General features: G+C 33.0%; 1 protein-coding gene across 4 annotated transcripts in view; it reads right to left on the bottom strand.

Moving 5' to 3' along the window:
- The window catches only part of LOC150099563 (cytochrome P450 4V2-like), a 56,520-nt gene that overhangs the window by 7,345 nt on the left and 32,150 nt on the right, over positions 1-17,025 (bottom strand). For 2 of the 4 annotated variants that reach the window (XM_090403629.1, XM_090403627.1), the window contains 5 exons: positions 3,361-3,473; positions 2,566-2,651; positions 1,809-1,999; positions 1,009-1,078; positions 407-533 (listed from right to left, as the gene is read on the bottom strand). In XM_090403629.1, the coding sequence (XP_090259755.1) occupies positions 407-533; positions 1,009-1,078; positions 1,809-1,999; positions 2,566-2,612 (435 nt within the window). In that variant the 5' untranslated portion in view covers positions 2,613-2,651; positions 3,361-3,473. Of the gene's footprint in view, positions 1-406; positions 534-1,008; positions 1,079-1,808; positions 2,000-2,565; positions 2,652-3,360; positions 3,474-16,757; positions 16,813-17,025 lie in introns of those variants that run through there. The other 2 variants (XM_090403628.1, XM_090403630.1) reach the window with 2 other exon arrangements.

Raw genomic sequence — 17,025 nt, 5'->3', positions numbered from 1 at the left:
GATTCAGAGAATGGACAAAGTCAACCTTTAATTACAATAATGGAATTTGACAAAACAGCGATAAACATCTCGTGATACAATGTGCCAAATTCGTCTAATACCACCGCATACAATTGATCGAAACTGCTGATTAAGTTATATTACGTATTCTGTTGACCCTGATGGATGAACGTTCTTGCTATTATCCTGCGCAAGGGCACCGTTAATCACATGGGTTGCAAAATTAATCAGGACTATCTCAGATAAGCCGGCAACTAAGAGTACTATCACTAGGGGTGGTTGCTAATTACATTTCTTTGACAAATGCGCTGTTTTACTATTACAATTTTTCATTTGGGCACGTCAATAGACAATAATGATATTAGAAAATCTTATAATATTATTAGTCATGAGAAAATTGTCTTACCTTCATAGAAAACTCTCTCATGATCTTCATACATTTCATGTAGTGTCTCCCCGTTGGAGTTTTGTAGAAAATGAAGTCAGACCATAACCACGGTTTCATAACGCGTTTCGAAAAATTTTCGGATACACTGTGAAGAAAATGGAAATTTTCATATAAACATTTATTTATTGTTATATATATAGTTAGTGTTTATCTTATATATTAATATATGAGGAATTTAATTCTAAACAACAGCAGAGTTGCATACCACAATCTCCGTTTTTAACAATCACAAATTTGCACGCGCAGTAGGAGAATTTTTCTTCTGTTTTGATCATGCTGTTTACGCTGACGCATGCGTAGATTGGTTCTAACAACCATATAATGATATTAGAGTGCTTCCTACCTGAAAACTTTACTGCTTTTTCTAATGGTGTTCTGTCACGTAATCTTTGAATAAAAAATATTTTGAAGTGACTAATTTAGATGCTTGATGAATTTAGTAGTAAAACAGAGTCCTTTGGTATGCATCTCGAAATATCTAAAGTTAGAACAGGTTGTGCTCTGTCAATAAAACCACGTTCGTTTAAAACATCTATATTCAAATAGTTGTATATACTTACAAATGCAAAGCCTTCACATATTCCGTATCAGCGTTTTGCATAGCTCCTATAGATTTTCCCATAGATGTTTCTGAAATCAGAGAATAAAAAAAGTAGTCATTTAATATAGGGAAATGCCTTTGCATACAAAAGCAGTAAAAATATTTACCACTAGGTGGCGTTCCACGCATGCACAAAACGTACGTTTACATAACATTCGAAGATACAATAAATGATATTTAATTTTTCTATGTGACATGAATTTTAATTATCCTATACAATGAATGCTAGTCTATGTAGCACAAACGCTAATTTATTAGCCTAAATGTGTGTTAAGTGTTCTACGTAGTATGAAGGCTAATTAACCTAAATGAATGTTAAGTATTTTCCTTATATGCAGAGCAAATTAGCCTAAATGATTGTTAAGTAGTATTGTACGTTGTATAAAGGCTAATTAACCTAAATAAATGTTAAATATTCTACGTAGTATGAAGGCTAATTAGCCTAAATAAATGTTAAATATTCTACGTTGTATGAAGGCTAATTTACCTAAATTAATGTTAAGTACTCTACGTACTTAACATTAATTTTACTTAACATTAACATTAATTGAATGTTAGCTATTCTATGTAGTATTAAGGCTAATTAATTAGCGTATGGCACAATGAATCTTAATTATTCTGAGTAGTGATCAAGGCTAATTAACCTATGGCAAAATGAGTGTTAATTATTGTGCGTAGTATAAAGACTTATTAGCCTATTGATGTTCTATTATCAAAAGAAATAGCTGACTTCTTTATTACGAATCTCATACTACTTACCACATAACATATCCAACGTACATAGAGTAATGGGATGAGTGATATCCAAAGGTCCCTTGCTCACATTTTCTTTCAGGAGATCTATAAGGACACGAGAGTGTTCATCAAGGACTGGCTGAAAATCGTCAAGTATTCGAAAATGAAACGAAGGAGTTAGCAGTTTCCTTCTTAACTTCCATTTCGTCCCTGCGCTATGAATTCGGGGAAGGAATAATTTAAGTTAACGAAAATCCTCAATTTATTTCGAAATACAGTCAAAATACGAATATTTGAAAAATTCATCTGAGTTATAATTGGCACTATATTATGATGATAAAGTAATTGATTGGGGTTTTGACTAGAAAACATTCCATGTGTGAATACGGACACGAGCATTCTTTGCTGTCTGTTGTGCTGCACAAAAATGTGTTCTAAGCATGGATACCGTTTCTGAGATGCGAATTCAAAATTCTGGCTCCCTGCCAATAACATTAATTGCAAATGTCACCTATGGAACACTACAAAATATAAAAGCTCTGATTCGAACACTTCTCTCGATAGACATTATATGTCCGCTACGTTCATTTATGTTGTGACTGATGCGTGGGACACTGGTGAAACAAAGGTTCACATAAAAACTAAGAACCTCAAAGATTGCTGGGAAAATAATTGGATAAAACGGGGAAATAAATGTAAAGATAATAGTCCATTTTCATTTCCATGAAATATCTAAGCCCATTGGGAAAATAAATAAAAATAAAACAAAGCCATTTCTTACCTTGTAATTAAACCTTCCTTAAACCATGGTTTCAAGAAATCGTACATGAAAGACTTGTCCAATATGGTGTTGCTACTCAACAAGACCTAAAATTGTGAATGAAAAAAAAATTAAAACATTTATTTAAACTTCAAGAATTAGCGGCAAGATAAAAAAGCAGCAATTGTATATCGCAACTGTCATTTAATATGTTGGTTATATGCGCTAAGTGAATATTTATTATATTAATCTTGCGGTCATGATAAAGTTTCGATTAAGCTTTTAAATTGTCTATTCTCGACTACATATTTCAATGAAAAAAAAATGCAATGAGTAACAGAAAGATTCACTAATGTTCTTCTAGCGTATTTGGTCGAATATTTAAGGAAGCAGTAGAAGTCCGAAAAATCTACTCATATAGTATATTATTTAAAACACAGTTGGATAATAATCTCTGTTCCACTTCCAAAACAAATCTGTATATTCTGTTCTGATTACATTACTTGACAACAGATGGCGACAGTAGCAAACATTTCAAATGCTATTTTTATATGAAGCAAAATATATCTCATTACTGCAGGTTAAAGATCATAAGATATCATCTGTCTTCTCGAATACTACATAAAGCTAGCTTAAAGAAATAAATATAACATTAAATATTAATAATCTTCAATTAAAAAAAGGAGAAACATTGAACAATTATTTTGTTACCAGAAAAATATTTATTTCTTTTTTTACTATTTTCTGTTCGTATTATGTGGATTGAATCTACTTTATAAACATATAGGTGTGAATTAAATGATGCATTTCCGTTACCTCTACTGTTTCCGGTTGGAAAAAAACGACTACAGGTCGCAATCCAAACCACACCCCTAAAATTTTCTCTTTGTAGTAGAGGTGCACAGTCCCACAAAAAGTCTGAAAAGAGACTAAGAATAAAAACAGAAATTATAAAACCATAATACGTTTAAAAAGCAATTTTCTTTACATTAAAACACCTAAATCTATGCTATTGCTCGAAATTAAATTTATGCCTATTATAACACATGAAAAACTGAATCTTCTAGTACTGATGAGTAATTGGAGATATCCTTTTTTATAGCAAAACACTTGTAGCGCCATCTAGAATCGTTATGAGAAATGATTTAAAGCAGAAATGGGTGTATTCATAGCAGATTATCTATTAAGGGCGGTACACAGTTTGAATCATACTCTTCCTTTCAATCTATATAATAAATATAATAATACGGAAACTGCTTTTACAGAAGTATAAAACATGATTTGTTTCTAACACCATTCGTCTTTTAATATAATTTCATCATCATCATACGAATCAAGGATTTAGGCCTAGCATGTCCTGTTCCGGCCTTAGAAGTCATCGTTGAATCGTTTATGAGGACGTCCTGGTTTTCTTTTCCCTAATGGCTTGTACTTTAAGGCTTGTTTTGGCAATCTTTCTGTTTTCACTCTTTGAACGTGTTCCATCCATTTATGTTTATATTTTTTTAATTTTTTCTATTACTGGTTCTTGGTTTAATTCTTTCATAATATCTTCGTTTCTTTTGTGATCAAATAGGGTATACTTTGCAGTTTTTCTCATAAACTTCATTTCTGCTGTTGTTAATCTTGGTTTGTCTTTTTGTTTTATTGTCCAAATTTTACTTCCATACATCAAGACCGGTAGGGCTAATGTATTGTATACTTTTAGCCTGGCTCGTTTTTGAACTAGGTTTGGTTTAAATATAGAGTTAATTACTCCTGTTATTTTTAAATATTTCGCAATTTTTAGGTTTATATCTTTTTCATTTTCATATGTGATCATACATCCTAGGTAGTTAAATGAATTCACCTGTTCTAAGATCTTGTTATCTATTACTATTTTTTGTTCTTGCTGGATCTTGTCCCTTAAAGGCCATAGTTTTTGATTTTTCCGTTGATATTATCATACCACAATCTTTGGATATCTCATTTAGATTTAAAATAACTTTCTCTAAGTTATCTTCAGAATTTGTAATTATAATTTGGTCGTCTGCAAAGAGAAGCGTGTTTAAGTTAACTGTAGGTGAAAGTTTAATTCCTTGGTAAATTTTTACTCCATTTTATTATTATTTCATTTAAGTAGATATTAAAAAGGGTTGCTGAGAGGGGACATCCCTGTCGGACCCCTTGGTTTATCTCTCTTGTATATGATAGCTAGTGATTTAATCTTATTTCTATTTGATTATTTTCATATATACTTGTGATGGCTTTTAGGATATTATTTGGTATTTGTCTTTCTTTTAATATGTTAAATAAAATGCTTCTTTTAACTTTGTCAAATGCTTTTTCAAAGTCAATAAATGCAATATGTGTTTCCAAATTATATTCTCTTCTTTTCTCTACTATTAATTTTAGGCAAAAGTCTGGGTCTATACATAATCGTCCTTTTCTAAATCCATTCTGTACCTCTAGAATAAAGTTTTCGGAATATTTCATTAGTTTGTTATTTAAGATTCTGCTATATATTTTGTAACAGGAATTTAGTATACTGATACCTCTATAGTTTTTAGGGTCATCTCTATTGCCTTTCTTAAAGATAGGAATCACAATTGCTTTTTTCCATTCTATTGGGGGGATACCAGTTGAGTAAATTTTATTTAAAAATAATAAGAGTCTTTTTTTGAATCTTGTTCCTGCGCATTTATATAGTTCTGAACCTAGTTTATCTTCTCCAGGTGATTTTCCGTTTCTTGTTTCTTTCAGGCTGATTTCTAATTCTTCTTCAGTTATTTTCTTTTCATTTTCGTTAATTGTTTGCCAGTTGTCTTTTTTAAAATATTTGTCTGTCCACAGTTCTGTGTAATAATTTAGAAATTCTTCTAATTTCAATTCAGTGTTTAATTTTATGTTTTCTTTGGTATCTGCGTTTAAGTGTTTCAAAATCTTATATACATTGGGTCTTATTTTATATAAATCATGTTCTAAATTAGAAACAAATTTATTCCATGATTCTCTATGTCTTTTTCTGACTTCTCTTTTAGCTATGGCTCTTATTCTTTTATATTCTATTTCATCTTCTAATCTTTTACTGCTTAACCATTTGTGATAGGCTTCTTTTTTCTTTTTGATTATTTCTTTGATTGTATCATCCCAGATCTTCAGTTTTTTTCTTTTATTGAATTTTGTGGTCTTTCCTAAGCTTTCATTTGCTGCTGCATTTAGTATCGTTTTTATATTAAGCCATTCTATTTCTATTTCTTCATTTTGTTTTATTTTATCTAGATATTGGTTAATTCTTTGTTCATATAGCCATTGTACATTTGTGTCATTCAATAGTCTAGTTTTATAAGCAAATGTTTCAAATGTTTTTCTTTCTGTTCTTGTTACTTGTAGCCATTTAGGTGGTAATCTTAATTTTATTTTAACAAGGAAGTGGTCACTGCTTATTTCATATCCTCTGTGAACTCTAACATCTAGTGAAAATTTTGATGTCTTTTCATTTAATATGAAGTAATCTAATATTGATTTCCATCCTCTTGCTGCCAAAGTATATTTATGTATGTCTTTATGTTTATATTTATGTATGTCTTTATGTTTATAGAAGGAATTCATTAATTTTAGGTTATTATAAATTACAAAGTCAATCAATTTTTTACCATTTCTGTTTAGAGTGTGTTCTCCATGTATTCCTATATTATTATTAATTTTCGTGTTTCCAATTCTTGCATTTAAGTCTCCTGCTAAAATTACGTAATCATTCTTATTTATTTTATTATATATGTTTTGTAGCTGATTATAAAAATCAATATTATCCTGTTCTCTTCCTTCTTCTAGGGCACATAAACCAATTATTGTTAAATAGCCTCTATCTATTTTTATTCTAGCTTCTATTATTCTTTCATTCCATAATTTATAATGTTTTAACTGTTTTGAAAGGGAGTTATGAATCCAAATCATGACTCCTGCTTGTGCTGTTTGGTCTCTGTCGACTCCACTGTTTATACATATTAATTTATATTTATATATAATTTTTAATTGAGCGGTGATTAATACCCTCGGAGGGTAATGGATGGCAATGCTGTATCCGATGAAGCTTAACTGAGGTTCGGCTGTTGCTGTTACCCCCTGGGGCGCAGAGATTCGAGAGTTTGAGTTCGCTCTCTTAAGGTTTTTGCCTTAAGGGAGCAATTTGAGTCTCTGGAGAAAGTGTTCTCCGGCACAGCCCGCTGAGGGGCTTTGTCGGTGAATGCTTTTCTTCGGAATATGAGCGGTTCTGCTCGGTGGAAGGCCATCATTGAGTGGAGCCAACGCTGAGATGGACGGTCTTTCGCCCACGATTGAGTGGCCTAGGGATCGTCCGAATTTTTAGAGACGGCTTTACCTTTACAAATGGCAATGCTGTACCCAACGAAGTTCTAACTGAGGCGCGGCAATTACTGTTACCCTCCAGCCATGATCAGAGCTTTAATAATAGCTCAATAACACCTTATCCCTACACTGTCCTCTACAGATAACGGGGAAGAAGAAAAGCATTCTTGCTTCGCCCCTTTAAGCCAGTCCTTATAAGAACTATATTTAATTAAACTTAATTAAATATTAAGTTTTGAATCATACTGTTCCTTTCAATCTGTATAATAAATATAAATAAATAATGATAATAATAATACGAAAACTGCTTTTACAGAAGTATAAAACATGATTTGTTTCTAACACCATTCGTCTTTTTATTTTATATACATTATATATATATATATATATATATATGTATATATGTATATATATATATATATATATATATATATATATATATATATATATATATATATATATATATATATATATATTGCGAAATTCTATGACAGTTTCTATTGAAATATCCATGGGTAATCAAGTGTACATAATATTTTCATTCTTCATAAAGAGCGAACTCCCGTTAAAATCAAACAGAATGACGATTTTTTTAATGCAAACGAAGCCTTACTCTTTACCAAACAATGGTTCTGTTGCTACAGCTTTTACAGTGCTTCCCATTAATCGATACTAACTGACAAGCGTGAAGTTCATCTAGTGAGAAACTTTATTCAAAGCGCAATATTTTAGCTACAGTCGGCTTACCGCGTAGTCAAACAGAAAATGCTTTAATACTTTCTAAGCACGACACGCATGTTGACAATGATAGATTATTTTCACACATAGCTCGAAGGGAAAAAAAACGTCTCTAACAAAGTGGTATCTCGGATTTCATTGAGATGCGATCTGTATAAACAATAGACGTCTCTCTACAGATGAAAAGAGGGCCACTTGCCCACCAGATGAAGTACCACTGCATACAAATAGAACGAAAAGTTAAATGCTACCAACGCAAAAAAAATTATATACATTATGCTTCCTTATAAGGACTGGCTATGGGGCGAAGCAAGATGCTTTATCATTTTCGCCGTTATCTGTAGAGGACAGTGTAAGGATAAGGTGTTATTGAGCTATTAAGGCTCTGATCATGGCAGGAGGGTAACAGCAATAGCCGAACCCCAGTAAGAGCTTCGTTGGCTGCAGCATTGCCATCCATTACCTTCCAAGGGTATTAATCACCGCATCTCACGGTCGATTCATATATACTGATATCCTTCCCCACATTATTATATTATTATTTTTTTTAAAGCTCTGATCATGGCAGGAGGATAACAGCAATAGCCGAGCCTCAGTTAGAACTTCATTAGCTACAGCATTGCCATCCATTATCCTATATATCCTATATCATTATAGTCCTTATAAGGACTGGCTTAAAGGGGCGAAGCAATAATGCTTTTCATCTTCCCCGTTATCTGTAGAGGACAGTGTAGGGATAAGGTGTTATTGAGCTATTAAAGCTCTGATCGTGGCAGGAGGGTAACAGCAATAGCCGAGCCTCAGTTAGAACTTCATTGGCTACAGCATTGCCATCCATTACCCTCCAAGAGTATGGTGTCAATGTTCCTCTTCCATCCCCTATATGCTTAATACGTCATGTACATTATATGCTATATAAAATTTTTAAAGGTGTATTATATTTTTGCAGAATTTTTAAAAGGAATTTTAGAATTTCTGAATTATAAACATAAAATTAAAAATAATATATTAATTACATTTTTATTTCAAAGAAATATAAATTATAAATAAATCTAAGTGAAAATTATATAGATGTCACATAGGTCGTAAATTACTAGTCTATAAAATATAAACATTTGAGTGTATTAAACTGTTTTTAGTTGATGCCTGTTTATTTCCAACAAATTTGGAAGCTTCATACACAAAAAAAAAATGATATTTCTAATGTAATCCCCTTTTCCCTAAACGTGAACGGGAGTGAACTTCGAAGATCTTAAAAATAAGAACGAAATCTCTTGGTCCATTTTCAATAGAAAAGAAGAAATAAATGAGAAAACCAAGCGGTATTAGTAAAGAAACTAGTTGATATCGCACTCCATCCATCATATCTGTAAATTACACCGATGTCGGCCAGCACGTTCTGTTGATATTTTATCCAGGAAACTTTATTCGCATACAAAATCCAAAGAGCCTCCCCGACATCAAAATTTCTTCAAGACATATGAGATCAATGATGCAAATCTTCAATATCTTCTAGTAGCTGGCGGTTTTAGGGAATTCACGCAGAAATAAAGCATCAGAAACCGTGGAAAGCGTTCGCATATTGGCCTTTCGCTATATATTAGTATCTCAGAGAGAGAGAGAGAGAGAGAAGGTCTAGTTTCCAAATCCCCAACTAATTTTCGCCAATAACGTATCGCTAAGTCAAGCGTTCGCTTTTTTTCTAGAAACCCCACCAGCTGAATGTGTAAATTAGGTGTAACCTAACTGCTTCTTAAACATTTAAAAGAACTAACACTTTCTAGACGAGGGTAAAAAAAAGTGAATAAATGAGTAAAAAAATTAATTTATAAAATTGAATTTTTTTTATTAATTATCTGATTATAAAAGTTCAAAACGAAGAAACGAGGCATTACGATTGAGAGAAAGAATTACAAGTTTTAATACTACATTTTTATTTTCGTAAATAAAATATTCAGTTTTTAATTCTGTCTCAACATTTGAAAATAGATTCATAATAATATAAGACAATTTATAAAAAAAAAATACCGTAAAAGATAGTCGTGAATTATCTTTCCATATCAGCTCCAAGATACTTTGGCTGCTAAGACACTAAAAACAACAGCTAAGGTGTCGAAATATGTATATTGCCGTCTGTTTACCTAAACCACTGACCAGACGGAAGGTATCCAGAAAGCTATTTGTTCTTCGAATGGCGAAGATTAACTATTCAGTAAACCATCGGTGGTTTACTGAATGTGTAAAATGTCGATCCATGTATAGCGTGAATGATAGATGGAATGGGATATATTTTACCATAATTAAGATGCGCATTTTATTAAAATTTAATTAAGCACAGAAATATTTCTTTAAAAGCCAAAAATATCAGTCCTTACCCCGAATATACGTATTTATAGAGTAGCGAAGACGCTTCTAGGTTTGCTTAGTCGATTTCAACGATGCTCCTTGACTGGTGGGTTTAAATCCCGTCTACGGATTTTCAAGTGAAGATGAGTTATCTGATCTGATAAGGAGGTGGCTAAGTTTTTCTCTTAGAAACTAGGATTTTTATCTCGCAAAATAAGCAAAATCGAAAGTAAGAAGACACGAAGACAGGCAAATTTACGGACATAATATATTGGTCTCATAGACTTTGCTGCTATGAACAAAGAAATAACTATCCAACCTTCAAGTCATCAACATGATTAGCTTTACATCTAACTCTGTATATCATTATTATTATACGACACCTCCATGGAGTCCGAAGACTCATCGGGGAAAACCCGAATCTAATTTGCGTTCTAATTTGCGTAACAGTGTTTCATGTGGTATACTATCAAATGTCTTTGCAAACTCATCGTGTAGCCATTTACTTTATTCAACTCTGCCGTTACTCTGTTATAAAAAAAAAAGTGTATAATTTGCTACTGTAGTCTTAGAAATCCCCCCCCTTATGCAAAGGAATAATTCTGCCATCTTTCCACTCCCTTGGAACTCAACCGGACCTGAGACTTAAACAGCTTAGTCCAAAACAATGTCAGTTCCTATTTTCGCAAAACCCTAGCTGATATCCCATCTAATCCCATAGCTGTATTTACATTCAGATTCTGCAATAAATGATTAGTCAGAAAACCAGGCAGTGATTATCGGTAACAGTAAAATACAGGATTTCCAATACTACAGAAGACGTCAAATCTCGTATAACAGAACGGATTGCCTTAATGCAAAACTTCAGGAGAATTAACGTATCGGTATTATTACATAAATAAAACTACAAAAGATACTTACGTACGTTCAGTTTTATCAATTGATTCCAAATCAAAGTTTTTAAAATTGCTAGCGATATTAAAAAATGACTCCCTCCAGATCCTGGTAGCTTCCTTAAGAGTTCGGCGTGCTTTCTTTGCTTGCGGTAAAGAGCGATGAACACCCACAAGGCGATGAGAGACACGACGCTTCTCCATAGCGTCCTTAAAGTCCACCCGTCGCTTGGTAAATACGACAAAGCAACCTCGGAAACCATCGAGGAAGAAAAATCAGAAAGTCGGATCGTATCAATCCAGCTCGTTATGAAGATCCGGGCGTTAGTTTTGTTTGCATTTTTCGACGTGCCTTAATTTCACTGTTTTATGACATCACACCTGACAGCCAATAGGAAGCCAGTGGTCAAGGTGAAAGAAAGTAGAATAATAAGAAGGTTTGAGTTACTCGTTCGTCGAGACCCACCGAAAATAGGGCAGCACTTAACGAACTATCAGCTGACACGGCACGGGAAACATGTCTATGTCAACGATGTGTAATTGCACGTCGGGTTTGTGTGTTCAGCATTAGGCGCAGGCAATGGTCGAATGAAGGAACAATAGGAAATCTATACGTCCATTTCCAATAACAGCGAACCTCTAGTTCAATTATTTAATTATTTCTCTTAAATCATTCAATTCTCTTTTTAAAATGGCTTAAGGAATACATCATAAATAGATTTAGTGATTTCAGAATTAATATTAACAAAAAGAAGTATCTGAATAGAGATTAAACGAAAGAATCATATAATACTATGCTAGATGTTTATATATTTCATGATAGGAAATAAAATCCCAATTATCAGTAGTCATTTGCGACATTACACAATGAAAAACTGCATTTACCAATCAATAATATAACCATTTTAGTCTTAACCTACTTTTATTGAAAAAAAAAGGGGGAACATTGTTAAGCTACGCAACAATGGTTTTATTTTTAGACGGTCAACAATGGTTTAATTATTTGATTATGGAAACTCGCAATTTTCATCTGTGTTAACAAATTTGCGTAAATAAAAAATTTACAAATATAGCTTCTTTTTTTACTTTTTTTTTTTTTTTATTCCCGATGTAGGCCACAAGTATAGAAAGGTAGATACCTGCCCCAACGAATTAAATCAAAAATTACATTTCATTTGCTACATTTTTTTCTATTGCGCAGATTCGGCCAATAATACATGACTGCGCTTGCGCAATCAACTATAAATAAATTCAAGGAAAAATATATATACTTAAGACATAATGTAAAACAAATCAACTCAAAGAAATAAATCTTCTCCTTATGACAAGATAATATCAAAAATTCTATCATTTATTTATTTTTGTAATCTTTTTTCCTTCCTTCTCTTTCAAAGCATCCCACATATGGCCAGACTACCCATTATGACAAGCGTAGTAAATTATAGGTCACTGTCTTATATCTCCAGGATAACCTCATGAAATAAACAGTTTCGCTTACTTAGGTCAACCAAAACATCATTTCCTCGCTAGGTGGCAGTACTGTCTGTCCCTCGAGAATTGTTCTTGCGTTGCTATATTTGACAACTGATTACACTGAAAGAAGCAGTACCACACGATTTGATTAGAACACGTGATTGCGAACAACCACGCAATGTGTAGTTTACAGAATATTCTTCTATATTCGTAATCAGCCTAGCTACGCAAACAACATTTTTTGAGAAGCAGTAACAATGATGATGAGCAGTGTGTGTTGTATTGTTGCCAACAAAACCCACTGTAACATTGTTACCCTGAATTGTCATTTTTTTCATATTGTATTGTTGTAAATAATTGTTGGAATAGAACCGGCATAAAACAATGTATCCTATTTTATTTATCTTTAATTCAATTCTACGCTCAGTACTAGAAGCCTAAATTCTGAAACCTAGTAACATTTTATATTTGCGGGTAAACACAGGTCAGTAGGTAAGTTGTTACCGGTTCTTTTTCTTTGTACGCCTATCTCGATTCCTCAAGCTAAATATGTCAGAGAAGGAAGAAATTACGCGAAGCAGTTATGACCTCTTAGTTAGGCCTCGTACCTGCTTTCGTTGCGTTGGTACAAGTAGATTATAAAAAAAAATATATAAAAAATAAATAAATAAAAACCAACAGACGAAAAAAGTTAGATATGATCTTCCTTAGCTTGCAGGCAATTTCAAAACACGTTTTAGACAGCAGAATGTAGAACGTTTGTCTACTGTCTGCAAATACTGTTATTCAGTGGCTACAGAAAAATGTGCGAATTTCATTGAGTTTTATTTCATTTGGTGAAATTTCTCCAATAATGTGTACTATTGTTGGAGAAATTTACAATAATATTAGTATTGTTTCTTCAACAATAGGCACAGTGTATGTTGTTAGAAAGAATTAACAATTAGGTTAACTGTTATGGTTTTAAAACGACATATGATTTTATTTTTGAAGAAAATAAGAAAAATAAATTTCTATTAAAATAATGAAATATTAGATAGAACCTGTTGATAGATATTATGCAACTTTTTCTTGCAATTTTCAAAGATGAACTTTTTATTGTTACTAAGAAACCGTTTCTACTACAAACTGCAAATTCTTAAACTCAAAATTTTTATATAACAGTTTCGTTTCATTATTTCTTTAACTAAGGAATAATGTTATGTTTTCACAACTACAGTCGTGTGCTACTTGCGTCTACCAGGCATATATGGTGCAGTTGTATGTTTCCGCTGTCATTAATACATGGTACGTGGTCAAGAATCAAATAGGCGAACCATCTCAAGAAACCAAAACATGGAGGATCTAGATTGGTGGAGGATTAACCAACCAATCCTGAATTGGCTTACAGTTATAATACGACGAAGATTCATTATTATTGTAAGTGTTAATATTTAAGAAAATTTATTGATCAAACAGATCAGAAAAAAAAAAACACTCTCTTAATGTATACGAGATAACGTAGGTACTTGAAACTGCTACTTTTAAATGAGTGCCAATTTTGCAAATCGATAGTTCTTCTTGTATTTCTTTTGATGGTTACAGTATTTAAAGAGGTCATACTAGAAACAAAATGACGTTTTTTTTCTTAAGTCCACTATTTAAATAATGACCTTTAAGAAAAAAAAATTAATGATAAGAAAAATGCGATAATTTATAGAAATATTTTCGAATACCGTCTAAAGGGAGAAATCTATGTGTCTCTTTTAAATAAAGGTAAGTCATCTGGTGTGTTTTACTTTCAGTAACGCCTTATAAATATCCTTAGATCAAATATAACTCCTTATAGATATCCTTAGATGAAATATAATTCCTTATAAATATCCCGAATAATTTTAAAAATTACTAAGAATATGGAGTTCAATATTGATCCTTTTCTTTTACAGAATTAAAAAAAAAAAAAACGGAGTTTATATTTTTGTTGAATTCACCCATCCTTTACGTCCTTGACCGCACTTCATCCTTTGGCCATTAACTTCGTCCATGATCTTTCTGGAAAATGACTCACTCATTCCTTCATGCGCTACTGATGTTCAGGCTTTTGATTTTAACGAGATAATCGGAACTCCCTTGGCCTAGACTATTACTGCTGTTAGTATCATTATTATGTTGGACCTGAATGGTCATAATGCCTAAGAAAAAATAAACAAATACCCAAAAAATGTCTGTTTTTGCATCATCTTCCTACCATCTCAACTGAGTCTGAGCTTGTTGTAACCCAAGAATAAGGTTAGTGGCATTTGCTTACCTTGCATCAATGTCTAGACACTGCTTTTATCCTTCCGTGCTTCGTTGAAGTGGCGAAAGACAAAATAATAAACGTTGTCACAATACCAAACAGCAGCGAGTAGCATTAGGACTTGGGAAATTAGTACGTAACCTGTATGAAACTTAACCCATTTATAGCAATATGAACTTCGCTATTTGCTATATATACGTTTAATATTTAAGAAAAATTATTGATCAAGCAGATCAGAAAAAACACTCTCTTAATGTATACGAGGTAACGTATACATTAAGAGTATGCATACAGCCAAGATTAACTGCATTTAGACGTCTACAATAATACTTCAAACTGTTCGAAAAATAACTAAAATATTCAACAATGTAACAAACCACGTCTGTTGCTTTTCTCTTTTGAATGTTCATTTGTTATAGACGTTTATAACAATGCTTCTAAATGTTCCAACAACAATTAGAATAATCAACAATGGAATGAAACACGTTATTTTTTTCAGCTATAATGATTGCGAAAGAACAATACTTAATTCTTCCAATATTCAATACTGGATTAAGCTTTTTATTAGTATTATTTGCTAAAAGCTACGTTTAGCTGCACTTAAATCGTAAATTTCGTAAACTAATCACTGTTTTTGGTAGAATGAATTCGACGAAGGCATCCGGTTTGAGAAACTACTAAATATTTCACCGAAAAATAACATAGAAATTCTAAAGATCACCTAAATAAATAAATCGTTTCAATTAGAAACGAGATTGATAATATGCGAAGACTGCATCCGAAATCTCAACTGTAATTAACTGATGTTTGGAGCATGCTTCGGCGATTGCCACTCCACTATGTTCTGCTTGCAGTAATGCATTCGTTTAGATTTATATTTCATAAAGCGCATTTTGTTTGGAATAATTCACTTCCAATTGATTAAAGATGTTCGCGAAAAATAAATGTTACGTTTGATGCGTTCATAAATATTTAGAGGATGAATTAGCACGGATAAATCCTAGTGCGTGCTGTTGTTAATCTAATACCGTGTTTACTTACCGAGTAAAATATTTTCCGTATACGAATCTTTCTTCTTTACCGGCAACATTACTTGAATATAAAAGATAAATCGAGAAAGGTGAAAACGTGTCTTGTAATAATAAGACTTGAGTCTTTTATTTTTAGATAATGCCCTTCCAGCGTTTATTTGCGCGTGGAAATACAATCTCTTGCCCCTTCTGGTGGCGAGAATGCACCCTCTCGTTCTACGGTTTCCATCGTATAAACCGAAGAATTCTTTTTGCGAGCTCTTCAACGCCCGCTGGCCCATAAGGTGAGTCTTACGTATGCGTCACTCTATGAAAGTAGGATGGGGGGGGAAAGGAAAGCTCGTGCGTGTTCTTTCTTGCTAATAAGAACTCAGTCGAGTGTGAAAGTTGTCTGACAGCTTTCGGAAGGCAGAGGTGAAGTCCTACTTAGTGTGACGCAACGGCAATAAGTTTACGGTGTCAGTATATTGTGACGTTTACAATTATTTTTGTTTTTTTTTTCGTAAGCAAATGTTTCGAGATATCACCTGAAAAGTACTCTGGTAGCAAATTGCCATTGTTTTAATAAAACCTGTTTCATTTTCAGCGTCTGATGAAAAAAAAATTTAATATAATGAATAGTGGAACAGAAATGCATTGAAAATAATCCAAAAATTAGCAATAAAACAAAAAATAGGGCACTAGTGATAAAGCCATTATTTTACTAGCTAAGACTAACTGAATAAGTAAGGGTCGTATTCGGAGTTTAATGAAATATTTCCCTTATATGCCTTGCCCAAAGAGTTAGGAAAAGAAAACGGATGGTATATTTACTGGAACCTATACAAGCCAAACCTCTGGTTTAGCTTGTATAGGTTCCCGTAAATATTGAGCTTCAGTAACTCAATCGGTGTAGACGAAACCCTTTGGTTGGATAGACCTGGGTTCGATTCCCGTCCATGACGTAAGGAACCTTTATCTGGTCTCTTTCGACTAAAGGTGAGCTAACCGGTCTCATACGGAGGTGGAGGGTTTTTTCCTCCCGATATCTCGGATTTTTCATCCCCCAAAACAGGCAAATCGGCCCCGTGAACACACGCGGCTATAGTCATAAATAGAAATACTTACGGCAAGGAAGGCAACGAGAAACCACCGTGCTCATAATCATCTCCCTAGTAATCAGCTGCAACCCTCTCCAAGATAGGAAGCCACAGGATTAGGGGGATTATATTGTTGGCGGGATGTTAATATTATCGGCCAGACCGTAAGGCATACGAGATAGGCGGTTTACTGTGTATATTTGCTGGATTGACACTGATGCGAAGTATGTAGGTCATCAATCATGTATCGTTGTCATTCCTGCAAATATGTTTAACGTGTTTTCTTTATATCTTAA

This window comes from Typopeltis vanoorti, chromosome 14 (genome assembly GCF_054136105.1).
Source record: "Typopeltis vanoorti isolate ZY-2024b chromosome 14, IOZ_Tvanoo_1.0, whole genome shotgun sequence".
Classification (NCBI taxonomy): domain Eukaryota; kingdom Metazoa; phylum Arthropoda; class Arachnida; order Uropygi; family Thelyphonidae; genus Typopeltis; species Typopeltis vanoorti.
Note: the sequence above shows the minus strand (reverse complement) of the source record. Positions and strands in the feature narration are given on the sequence as shown.